The sequence below is a fragment of the Temnothorax nylanderi genome, unplaced genomic scaffold (assembly GCF_030848795.1).
Source record: "Temnothorax nylanderi isolate EJ_2023f unplaced genomic scaffold, tnyl_v1.0 TNYL_tig0082_pilon, whole genome shotgun sequence".
Classification (NCBI taxonomy): domain Eukaryota; kingdom Metazoa; phylum Arthropoda; class Insecta; order Hymenoptera; family Formicidae; genus Temnothorax; species Temnothorax nylanderi.
The window spans coordinates 749,862-762,377 of record NW_027249144.1 but is presented as its reverse complement, the minus strand read 5'-3'; the positions used below and the strand labels follow the sequence as shown (position 1 = coordinate 762,377).

The window sequence follows — 12,516 nt, the reverse complement described above, 5'->3', positions numbered from 1 at the left end:
TAATTTTGTGTGTGTATGTGTAACAGCCTCGTAATTAAAATGCACCTATGATTGTTTATATCTCGTACGATATGCATAATTCGTACGATACGCAAATATGCACTTTGCGAATACAGTATATGAGGTTTTAAACCGAACCCCCGCCGGGCAAGGGAGAGCGTGGAAAAATCATTGTACGATTCGTTCGACTACAATGGATCGCTTAGCCGGCAGATACGCGTCAGCTGTCCCGATGACGTCGGTGTCGTTTCGCTTGGCTATGCATGATTGACAGTTTTATGGGGACGAGCGGAGCCCACTTTCCAAGTTACGACCGGGGTCTGGTTTTATCGCCCTCTCTCAAACGGGGACCAAACATTATGCGACATTTAATGCTAATCGATACGAGGACAGCCGCGGGGGGGGGGGGGGAGCGCGTGGTACAGCGAACAAAGTTCTTTTTGAGATTTACTGGAAAATGAATTCTTTATGCGCGGTTCAAGAAAAATGAATTTAGAGCTCATAGTCTATAGGTAATATTAAAATCGCGTTCCACTTAATACTAAAATTCCATTCCATTTTAATTACTTGACAGCTCTAAAGTATGATTATGAAGACTACTATCCTCACATTTTAAATACGAAGAACGTTCACTTAAATACATTAAAATTCAACTTTTTATCGCACGTATCACGTAATTAAAAGTTATAAACCTTGTTAAAGTTCTACGAAGTTGTTTCTAGAAGCTTCATCATGCTGAAACACAGAGGGGATCACGTTTTCACGTTTAAAGCTAAATGCGACTTTAATTATAGGTTTAATTCGTTAGTTCAAATACGTAAACAGTAAACTCGATGCAAACGTAAGATGACGCGTGTTATCACATTAAGCGCTAAACGCGCCGATAGGAGCCGGCATGTATAAAAGTCTGGGCAACTCACCTCGCAGTTGGAATGACTGATGTTACTTAGATTTAGCCTGAAGATCTTGTCCCTGAAAGCAGAAGAGGAAAGTTTCGTGTTAGCGTAACGGTCGAATTAAGCGTGGTCGCGATAGACGAAAGGGTCGAGGGGTAAATTTTCATTCCCAACGTCTGCGAGATGCATTACTCTCCGTGACTCGACCCTACCTTATCTCGCCACGGTTATGTATGGTTGTGTAGCACCGCGGCACTTTGCTTACGGCTCTCCGCCACGGCAAACGCCAGCAAACGGCATGGAATTTCTATGAGGGTAGGAGAAGAAGAGACCGGAGAGTAAAGTGGGACAAGCTCCTTTCTGACCGAGTTTTGCGTTGTATTTTCTTTACCCCACGGTAGCCAAAGTCACGTCGTACCGTTTGTTTTTGTTAGGATTTTATTCCTCGGAAGAGATCGCGTTGTTCACGTTCGAGACTGACGGACATAATAAGAATCGAAATCGACGAGTCGAAATAAACAGCGCGGATTACGCAACGCGTCATGAAAGTTCTCGTATGAAAGTCGATACGGACTGCCATTAGTATTAATAATTTCGCTTCGGTTGTCGTGGCATTAATTTCACGTTTCGACGTAGAAATAATACGTTTCACGTATTCCGATCAATATAGCAGAGCCAGTCGTTATCAATGCGGGGAAACTGCGACGATTTTCATATAAATCTCTTCGCGACCACCGCGCGACGGCAATCTGAGGTGCTGCGCTCGATCACACGTGAAAGGTATACGCACTGCTGGGCGCCACCGATCGTAAATCGAATTTACCCAGTTTTCAAATGTGTGTGTTTCGCAACATTAACGCCGGCGCGCCGCATAACTTTATCCCAATAGCCATTCATCATCGCGTTTCAATAGAAATACGCAGTCAGACGGAATGCGCTCGCGGAACGTGAAAAAAAGAGAGAGAGAGAGAGAGAGAGAGAGAGAGAGAGAGAGAGAGAGAGAGAGGAGAGAGAGAAAGAGAAAGAGAAGATGGAAGGAAGACCTATCCCTCAGCGGCTCTCCTTTTTCATTCATTCTGTGCATCGCGCCGTGAAAAAGTAAATACCGATGTGGAAAAACAAATCCGTACTTTGGAATCTACCCGCGTCGAACTTTCGTCTCGGCGAACTTTTAGAGGGTTCAGCAGGTGGAAAGGAAACGCGAAGGGAGAAGGGGGAGGGGAGGGGAAGGCGAGTATCGTCTACGTGCTGGCACGTCGCTCATGCTAGCGAAAGAAAAAATTCGTAGGAAAGTAATTTGTGGGAGAAACTCAGCGTAAAGGGCGGATTGCTGCGAAGTCATCGCTCAGTCGCTTTGAAATCCAATTGGTAAAACGTGCGTAATCAAACCGAGAAATTACTTCGCCGCTGAAAATCGCGGAGGAAAAATTTCATTAAGATCTCATTGACACGCTTCCACGAGAAGTGGAACATTTTCTAAAAATAAAGAAAGTGTTACTTGAGAATCAGCGAAAGAATTCGGTTCAATTTAACATTTTACATCGCCTTAAGGGCTTTCGAGAGAAAGTTTAATTAAAATCTCGAGCAGTTTGCCGAGGTCGTACAGCAATTTCTTAAACTATTAAAGATGCCTTGTAGACTGCGGAAGAAATTTCAACAAATTTCATTGCTAATTATGCAAATAGGGGACAAAGACTTAATTAATTAAAGGATCCGTATAACATCTGCGCGACAGTCTAAACAATGCGCCGCGTATGACCGTACGAATTGTCCGTGTTTCCGTCCGAAATAGGTCGCGGTTTGAGATAACAGCTACACCGCTTTCATGTCCGGGTATAGGGTTTCGCTTGCGTAATACGGACATTTTCACCGTGAGCGAGAAGGAGCCTGACGAATGCCGGGCGAAATCCGAAAAGCATCGTTGTCTGAATTTGTGGTTGTGCGTGACGGACAGCTCTGACCCGGGATGCATTATCCAACGCGTCGAGATCTATCCCCCTCGCTCTTCTCCTTTCCTCGCTCTACTCTGGGGGAATACATGACAAGGGCCAGAGAAGTGGCGTTTGCAACAGTGCTATTTACCCCGACGCCTTCGGGAAGGAGATGTATATCCGCGTAAAAGAGATGGGTTTAACATAATAGAACGATTTTAATAATTCCCCGGTATAAATCAACGAATGTATACACGTCGGAATAACGTTTCGTCCGCGTTTCAATAAACCGCAATGCAGCTCTGACGTTTTAATACGTCACTTTTCATAAAATAATAGTGAAAATAAACGTGCGTGCACGGGCGGTAAGTAATAAAGCGATATGGAAAACGGATGGAATGTTACGATTGAAATACGCGATTTAGCATGAATTAAATTTAACCTAATTCTTCTATACAATTTTATCGGCTGTAGCCCGACGGATAATCCGCTAAATCGATATACGACATCCGAAGTGCTAACATCGTCGAAAATGTCCGGAAAAGAGAGAGAGGGGGGGGAGGAAGGGAAGAGAAAAGAGAGAGAAAGAGCTCAATTGCCACGGTTAGCTCAGCAACGCCGCAAACCTGTGACCATTTTCACCTCGCTAACATTCGCGATCGTAACTCACTTCTCTCACGCTATCTCGAGCTTTTCCCAGGTTGTTGCAGCGAGCATTACGAAGGTAAAATCTCTCCATTGCGTTTCCGGCAACGGCTATTGAGGACAATTAGGAGAAATACCGATCGCGACTAGATGCGACGTGTTAATCCCCGGTCGTGGTCGTTTTTCCCGCCGAATTGTCGTGGCCACAATAGAAGTCTGGCGAGAAAAACGGCAGGTACGACCGAACGAGACGAAAATATGATCGACGAATTTTTATCTCGTTTCGCTAGACGCACGGCAGACACGAGCCGCGAACTCGGATATAAGCGAGCTGTATATATATTTTTTTTTCGTACGGTCTCGCCAGCGGCCTCTGGCTTGATAATTGGAAGCGTTCAATTAGCGTACCTTAATTGCGGAGCGAACCGCAACGCGGGTGCCGATTCTCAAACTACAATTAATGGCTATCACCTTTCTAATTAACGAGGAACGATGCTCGCGCGTGTATCGATCGTCGCGTGCGATAACAGAGGAAAAACGGCATCGCGAAGAATGGGTACAGCGAGGGATGCGAGAAAAGAATCGTGATCCAGAGATTACGCGAGTGAATCGATATATATAAGATCGAATGTTTTAAAACCATTTAAAAATTATGTCCCTAAGTTCATGAAGCTTAAATATCTCTTATCGTTGAAGAAGGAATATCGAAACGATTTCCTTTCGGACTCTTATCAGAATTCTCTTCGATATTGTAGTTTCGTAGATAGATACGTATGTATATACAAGGCGACGCAAGCACGTGGAACGAAGCCAGGAAACGGGAAATGTTGGAGTCGAAGTAGCCGCTTTCCTTGGGAAATGCAATTTATCGTAACTGCGCTTTTTCTTTTGTCGCCCCATATGGCGAGCTCATCCCATCACAAAGATGAAAGAGAAAGAGAGAGAGAGAGAGAGAGAGAGAGAGAGAAGAGAGAGAGAGAGAGAGGTAGTTATTCCAAAAGCGGAAGCTTTTATGCAATTGTGGCGTTTTATTTTTCCGTCGTACAGAAATATGATTTATATCTTTTTTAATTAGATTTCTCTCTACGTTCAAATTAGTTGTTACTTTATTTTTTATTATTAATAAAAGAATCGTACATTTTGAGTGTCAATATTAATTATTTTATGTTTTAGATATGTGTTTCTTCTCTCGAAGAGAAATTAAATTGTAACCACTTTTGCTACCTACGTATTGCGAGTTATAAGTCCTTCAAGTGATTCCAAAGCGGTGAAATCAATTGAGAGCGTCTCATCTCGTTGACGGAAACATACTCGCGTGTTCGAATTGTAAGAGAACTTCGTAAGACGATCTGTTCCGTCTCTCTCACAGAGGGATTAAACAACCATCGTTCCTGTCTGTCTCGGGGATTTCTTTGTATCCGTGAGCATTGGAAGACCCGTCCCCGCTGCGTCTCCATTATCAGGGCTTTGTAACATTTTGCTGGCATTTACTAAATTAAGGGGAGGGAGGGAACACAAAAGAGAAAGGAAAACGGGGAGAACGTTAGCGGATGGTCGCCGAGGGTGGCGGCGACAGAAGCGGCTGGGACCGAATCAAGAAATAATACTCCGCTGAGATAATGATGCGACATCTCCCCCCGCAATCTGTACCCGGGCCCGGGCATAGGGCCGACCCTTTAGCTTTCGCTCCCGCCGAGTCACTATCGAGAAAATAGTAACGCGATACTCGTGCGAACAGCGAAGAGTCGATCGATTTAACGGATTTACCACGGCTACCTAGGGAACGGCAAGGAAACTCTTCGTGGAACTTTTAATTACGGCTAGGTTGCGTGAGAGATCTGAATCGGGATGGGGGAATCAGGAAATATTAAGAGATACGCGCATGTAAGAGAGTTTAGCACGGTGTACAACGAGAGCACAATTGATAAAGAACCGATAACGCGAGTAAGTTTCGAGTTAAGGGTTCGTTATTGTCCGCGATACGCATATAAAGTCGCAATATACAATTTCGAGCGCAATGTCTAAGGTTGTTACGTTTGAAGGATGAAATAGCAAATTCATTAATTCTGATTTCTGTTGACACGGCGTTTTTCATTTCCTCGACAACCATAATTGCCGAGATCGTCAGTTTCGATTTGTATTATATGTTTGCATTTCTTGCCGTTTTCTTCCGCGGCTCAAAGGCTCCGAATAAATTGCCTCTCTGCAAAGTGAAACATTTAGAGCGAGAGGATTCTGATCATCTTCTATAAAGCGAAGCAGACAAGTAAATAAGTCCGCGGTTTTCACGAACAATAATAACCAAAGTGGTAAACAGAAATATGCATGCAGTCGTGAAGTGGAACAGCCTGGATACTGCAAAATGAAAATGTTTCAAATATTCTCTCTCTCTCTCTCTCTCTCCCCCCCCTCCATCCTCCATAAATATACGAGGCGCAATTCCATATCTATGCAACGATAATTATTATCCCGAAAGCTGATATCTGTGTAACGGGTAATCCCTCAAAGTTCAGATTATCCGATTACTCGATGACATCGGAAAATTCAATCAAACGGCACGATCCCCACACGCTTCGCACACGTTGTAGAATTTTAATCACAGCAATCGTAAAAATCCGCAGCGTGGCACGTACATATACATACATACACGGTCCCAGCGCGCGCTGACGTAATACCTCTGTTCTCGGGCTTTGACGAGGGAACGTCGCAACTTTTCCCGGGGATTTTCATGGCGTGACATTTTATTACGGAGCCGGGAAAAAGTTCTACTTACATAGCTCCGACATATAGGGCGTCCCTCTTACTGTCCAGGTAGAGTGTCCTGTAGTATAGCATGCCGCAGCTGAATTCCCGCACGTGTTCTGAAAGCAAAAGTAAATAAGGGGATTAAATGCGACGTCGTAGCGTGGCGAAATTCATTTTCCGTGCCGCGGGAACGCGGCGAAACCGCGGCCGCGTCGTCGCGGCCACGCCGCGCCGCGCCGCGCGCTCGGTAGATCGTTAGATTTTCATTACGACTTTTATAATAACGGCCGGATAGAGTAAGGCGCCGCCCTACCGCCCTGCCGACCTCGCCGGTAATCCGGCTAAAGTCAACTCTGACTTATCTCTACCGTAAACTCGTCGGAATTACACGGCACGTAACGCGCGCTCGACATTTTCGTTCCATCGGCCAGCGCGGATTCGCTGAAATCCGCGCCGCGAAAACGTCGAAGATCAACTCGCGCGATGAGCCGCATGTTAATATTAGCGAACGAAGCGCCCGCGGGAAAAACTTTCGCAATTGTCTTCTCTCGTTGTAAATGTAAGTCCTTGCGCTTCGGAACAAATTCTGGGGCAAAGAAAGTATTTAACTCTTCTCGAGTTTCGTGAAGTTTCGTGAAAATTTAAGAAGCGTACAATTCGTCCCTTTGCGATTTCAGTGAAAAGAATTTAAAAAAAAACGAAAAGAAGAATACATTGCACACTTTCAGACAAACGCGCGATAACTTCCGAACCGCTTAAGAATATCAGGTCAAATTATCATTTGCACGTTGACCTGAAACGCGTAGAATTCACGCGCCAATGAGAAAGAACGGCTCGACGGCTCTTGCCAACTCCGTCTCTTCCTCTCCTTCTTTTTATCTCATCGACACTGATCTGCTTAACATATGAAAGAAAGCAGCCCCTTTCTAAATATACTCGTTCCACTCCGGGCTAACAGAGCGCGAACAATACTATATTTTATACGGTATCAGGAGGGGCCGACGTGGAATGAAAGGGGTTCTTACTCTGGAACAGAGCTACTCTTCCTGCGTATCTATCCCTTGTTCCGTCTCTCTCCCCGCCAGTCTTTGTCTTTTTCTCTGCCCTCTCTCTCTCCCTTCTGCATCTCCACGCGCCAACCCTTCGCGTGTTCTCTTTCCTTCGCGTGCGCGGAGAATGCAGAAACTTGCGATCTTGCTTTATCTCCGCGGAACGACCGACGTTACGCCACGGTCCCTCTAATGTCGGACTTATTCAAAACCGATGTGCTACCCATAGGTCGTTAGATCGGCCCAGATAGACCACGGCTAGACTGTGCTCCCTGAGGGATTTCGAAATTTATATTCACTCGCGAATACCGTATTCGCGTACGCGTTTATCTCCTTTTTTCCCCGATTCGTCCGAATGCGCTCGCGCATTCTCGTTTTCCTCCTATACGTAGGCATGTTCCACGCGAAAGTTATTTCGATCTTATCATCGTTATAAAATTGTACTGCCCACTACACTACGGAAGACGACATCCGCACCTGCCGGTCGTTGTATCCGAGTTAATATAACTGTTGCATCTCCTGACGGGGCCGCGGGCGTTTCTATTTCTGACCGCGGATAAAATTGGCCACGCCGCGACTCGCACGATTGTTAATGGGATAAACGTCGCCGCACGACGTAAGTTCTATTTATGCAGAGCCAGATTCGTCCCTTTGGTATAACGTTATTTATTAAGCGTGCAGAGTAAAGGAAATATACGTTCTGAATTGTAGTAATAACATGTCCCGTGTTGTACCCACATTTGTATGTTCATTCAGCAAAACTATTCTTGTAAGATATATGTAGTCAACCTAGTCAACGCGTAATTTATATAGCCACTCTCGCAGCACTTCGTTAAATGGTCACAATTAGAACTTTCTACGGTTTTACAATTTCGCCATCTCGAATGATTATTCGATAATTGTTACATTATTTTCGATTGCATCGCGTGCCAATATTTGCTTAATTAATTATATACGATACGTGTATAATATAAATAATTAATCGTTCAATATTGATGCGCCGCCGGAGAAATGTATATGGCATCGCCGCCGTCGCCGCTGAGTTCTCCGACAAATATTTACCATCGTGTAATTTACTGCCATTAAAAGACATTCACGGCGCGTACGTGCGCAAACACACTGCCTACTTATCGTAAATTACTTGCAACGCACTCCCATAAGAACGTGCGCTGAACTTCGAGGGACGATACAATCGCTAATCGAGGTTGTTAACGGTGCGTGATAACGCCCTAACGACCCTAGTTGCGGAAACCATCCATTTGAATTCGGTGGTTCCGGCAACGGCCTAATACCTTTACAGTATTTCTTAATTAAGCACGCCGAGAGGGTATCAACGACCTAGAATCGTTACGAATCTTGCTATCGCGGACATTATATCTGATAAAAAAAGGAGGGCTACAAAAACGGAGGTTGGCGGAAGCAGAAACCATTGCCGTCGCAAATATATACACGTATAAATTATTTCTGTATTTCGTTGATTCAAGAGCCAAATGGTTATCCGGGCTATTTTTTATAATTATGCGCGCAATGCACATATGTAGAAGATATACACGCGTATAATTATCTTGTGAAAATAAGAGCAGTTAGCTAATGAGCTGTTTATCAAGCTAAAACGAGAAGCTAGAAATTACTTTGAGGATAAACGTCGTTTTAGATTCTATATTCATTCAAGATAAATTTGGAATACATGCTATTTTTAGCTAAGCTATGGTTGATACTGTTAATTTAAATCCTACCAACTTTATGAGTTTCAATATGTAACGAGAGGCCGATTCGCTCTTCAAATCCCTCTACGTTCACGTCATGCTCCAATTTCCTAGTCTTGTATACACGTTTTTGCATCTAAATGCATTTTCCTCAAAAGCCTTTAATCGCTGTTCGCATAACATCCGGCTTCGGCCCAAGCAATAAATAATCCGACTTTCTGGAAAACTCATTTGCTATATCCTACAGTTATTTTATCATATATCTCATCAATATACGTTTATTTTCTCCCAATATACTAGAAAATGAATTCTATCAAGAATTTAATCGATTTTTTCTGTATTGTTTTTCTGTATTCAAGATAATTGCAATATTCCGATATATTTTGGCGTAAGAACCGAGATGATAAATAGTGGAAGGATTAAATGTTTATGAGAATATTTCATATTCTCGAATATGTTTATCTTAGGTTTTTTTTTCACTAATCTGTATAAGTCACTCTTTCATAAATTTCGCAAATAGTGCATTTGACGGGATAGACGGGATTTATGTAAAATTCGAGAAAGAAGCAAACCGCGTCGATGGTTGAATATAAGTCGCGACAATAGAGATTATGAATCAATGAGCGGTGAATGGAATTGTCACGGGAAGGCAGACGATGAGAGTTCGGGTAACTGTATGAGCAATCAGGGATTTTTAGGAACTCTATCGTGATAGCTTTTGAAATCGCTTCGCATCCTCGTGAAACGATTTGAGGTCGATGTTATTCAAGTTTAATAAGCTCAACCGCGAGCACGAGCACACACATATATATACCTTCGTGCTCTCATGAGAAAAGTCAACGCGACTGGATTACGGGGTCGCTGAGATATAAAATCTTGATATACTATTTTCGACAGTGCCCCAGGAGACATTATAAAACCGGTGGTTATTTTTGAAAGATTTACACCGTAGATTTGACCTGCCGCGCACAATTTTCGTCGAGATCGCTGTTAAACGTGAAGCCGTACAATCGTTTTTCGTGTTCGCGGATGATCTTTATGGCAGATTTATGCATAACGCGCGTCTCTTATCGGCAGCCAAACGAATCCTAGAGCACGTGCAGAACCAATACGATCTCTCCCTATCACGTGCACGAAAGGAAATGCGAAACCATAAAGAGAGCCAGAGTTGCAATTGAATAAAGTGAGGCCGGCGCGGCGCGGCGCGGCGGCGGGGCCCAAACTCAGCCCGCACAATGGCAGATTAGGCGCGCGATCATTTTTTACATTCGTCTGGCTTCGTTCCAGCTGACACCGGCATATGGCCGCCAAAGATTACGAGGGTACCGCCACCGCCGCGGCCGTGTCCAATTTCCAACGTTATTATTATTTTAATCCCTTGAGCCCGAGGCAAGGTGCCGCGCCGCACCCGCGGCGGATAGCGAAAATATTCTCCATCGCGGTAATTTCAATTGCAAAAGCGCCCTTTTTAGCTTCCTACGATCCATCTCGCTGCGTGCGGTATCCACCGCACTGACTTTGAAAAATGAGATACATTCTGCGCGATGCATGGCGCGAGCGATCAAATAGATTTCACGTATAATATGCATGCAAAGAAACGTATTATGTCAAGAACTCTTGTGTTCAAGATTAACAAATTACCCGGTAACAGTAAGACGTATTGCAACGCTTTCGCGATTCGTATGAACTTCCGTGTGAGTTATACGAGTCATTTTTAACAGATATTTCCTTCGAAAAAAAAAGACAAATGCATTTTTATTGCGCAGAGCACTTACTTTTCGATTCCGCCAGCGAACTAAGTAAAATCTGTTTCCGATTGAAGGTACATACGGCAACAAAATTCGGAACAAGGTAACACGATACAAGGAGAGGGGAGAAAGGAGGGGGAGATCGAATGTCTCTGGAGTCTCGATTCGCAATCGCACTTCGGTCAAGGCACGATCATCGCGTGGGATAGAAACCTGCTGACGCGTTTCGAGGACCTTTTATCCGGTGTGAAACGCGTCTTCTATCCTCCGTGTCTGTCAGGAGTTGGTTCAGACGAGAGGGGTCAAACTAGGCGTGTGTATGCGCACATACTCGACCACCTCGGCCGCGGCTCTTGACAGAATTGACATGTTTGGAACTCGTCTACTCCGCTTGCGGATTCGCCGGACCCCCGACACGACAATACACTCTTCTCAAAACCGAAAGTCCCGGTGCGAGCGCCGCCGGATATTGTGCAAACTTTCCAGGTTTCCCGGAGTATCGATCATGGCGTGCGTCCGATACCTGTCGTTCGTGTCGTTAATCGAATTTGCCAAGAACAGTGGTGGATTTACAGTTCAAGTGGTCTCAAATGGAGCAGCATTTAGGGACGTTACGGTTGAAGTCTCTCTTTCAGTTAACACGCTGTTAACGTTCCTCGTGCTACGATATCGCTGGGCTGAAATCTAAGAGCATCGAGACTCTCGTACCTTGTTTTTCGGAACACGTGCGGGAACCGAGCGTAACTATGACGACGATTACAATTTCATTTCACCCTCGTGGCACGAGTTCTGATCGAAGGTTGCCAGGTGCGTGCGAATTCACGTTTCGCCCCGGTTATAGAATCGACTGACGGGGTAACTGGGGGATAGGCTGCGGATTAAATGGGAGGCGAGGGTAGTCGACCGGAGAAACAGTTCTCAGAATGCGAACGGGCTGCCGTTTACATTCGGAAGATGCAGGGGGCGAGGATTTTGCAGCAACAATTTTGATAATAACCCGCTGCTTTCCGACCCGTTTGCCTAATAAACCGACAAACGTGAATGAACGACTGGTTGAAAGGAGGAGAATTCGAGGGAATCGTTGGCAATCTGCGGAATCAGATGGAGAAAAAGTATATAGGGTGGAGTAACGTCGCGAAACGTAATTGCGTAAGAGTATAGTAATGTAAAATTTGAAAGAGCAACGAAGGTTGAAATAGAAATATCTCAGTCGGTCTAGGCTGAACGGCGCGCGAAGAGAGGAAAAGAAGCGGAAGAGGAGTGGGGTTTCGTTGACAAAGTAAGTATAACATAGGTATGACGAAGCAAAGGGAGAAAAGGAAAGGGAGCAAAAAGAGAATCCAAAAGAGGGACGTAAGAGAGGGTGAAAGCGGAGATGAAATGGGGCAAAGCGTGGCTGGTGCGCGGCGCACCGCCACGTCACGCCCTTCTCATTAATCAACCCTCTCCTGGGCGTCTCTCTGTCTCTATTTCTCTCCTTTTCTACCCCTCTATTTATCGTATCCATTCTCGCTGTCACACTTACAAGATCGTTTACTTCGCGGAATTTGATTATCGCATATTTTAATCTAGATAATAGGGGCCTACGGCGCTTAAGAAAATGTGTAAGGATGATGGGTGGCACTTTGATCGGTCGATCGATACGCGCGTTTATAAATTTAGAATTGCACTCGGAGTAACGCCTGCTAATTTGTTACCTAAATTAAATATCAATATCAATGAGGTTGAAAACTTTACGAGAATATTCGTTAACATAGATGCGAAATGCAATCAGTTCTATTAGTATATGACAGTTC

At 44.5% G+C, this 12,516-nt stretch overlaps 1 protein-coding gene across 3 annotated transcripts in view; it reads right to left on the bottom strand.

Annotated features, from left to right (window-relative positions):
* The window catches only part of Sema2a (Semaphorin 2a), a 307,709-nt gene that overhangs the window by 27,341 nt on the left and 267,852 nt on the right, over window positions 1-12,516 (bottom strand). For all 3 annotated transcript variants that reach the window (XM_071709912.1, XM_071709911.1, XM_071709913.1), the window contains 2 exons: window positions 6,246-6,333; window positions 921-972 (listed from right to left, as the gene is read on the bottom strand). In XM_071709912.1, the coding sequence (XP_071566013.1) occupies window positions 921-972; window positions 6,246-6,333 (140 nt within the window). The remainder of the gene's footprint in view (window positions 1-920; window positions 973-6,245; window positions 6,334-12,516) is intronic.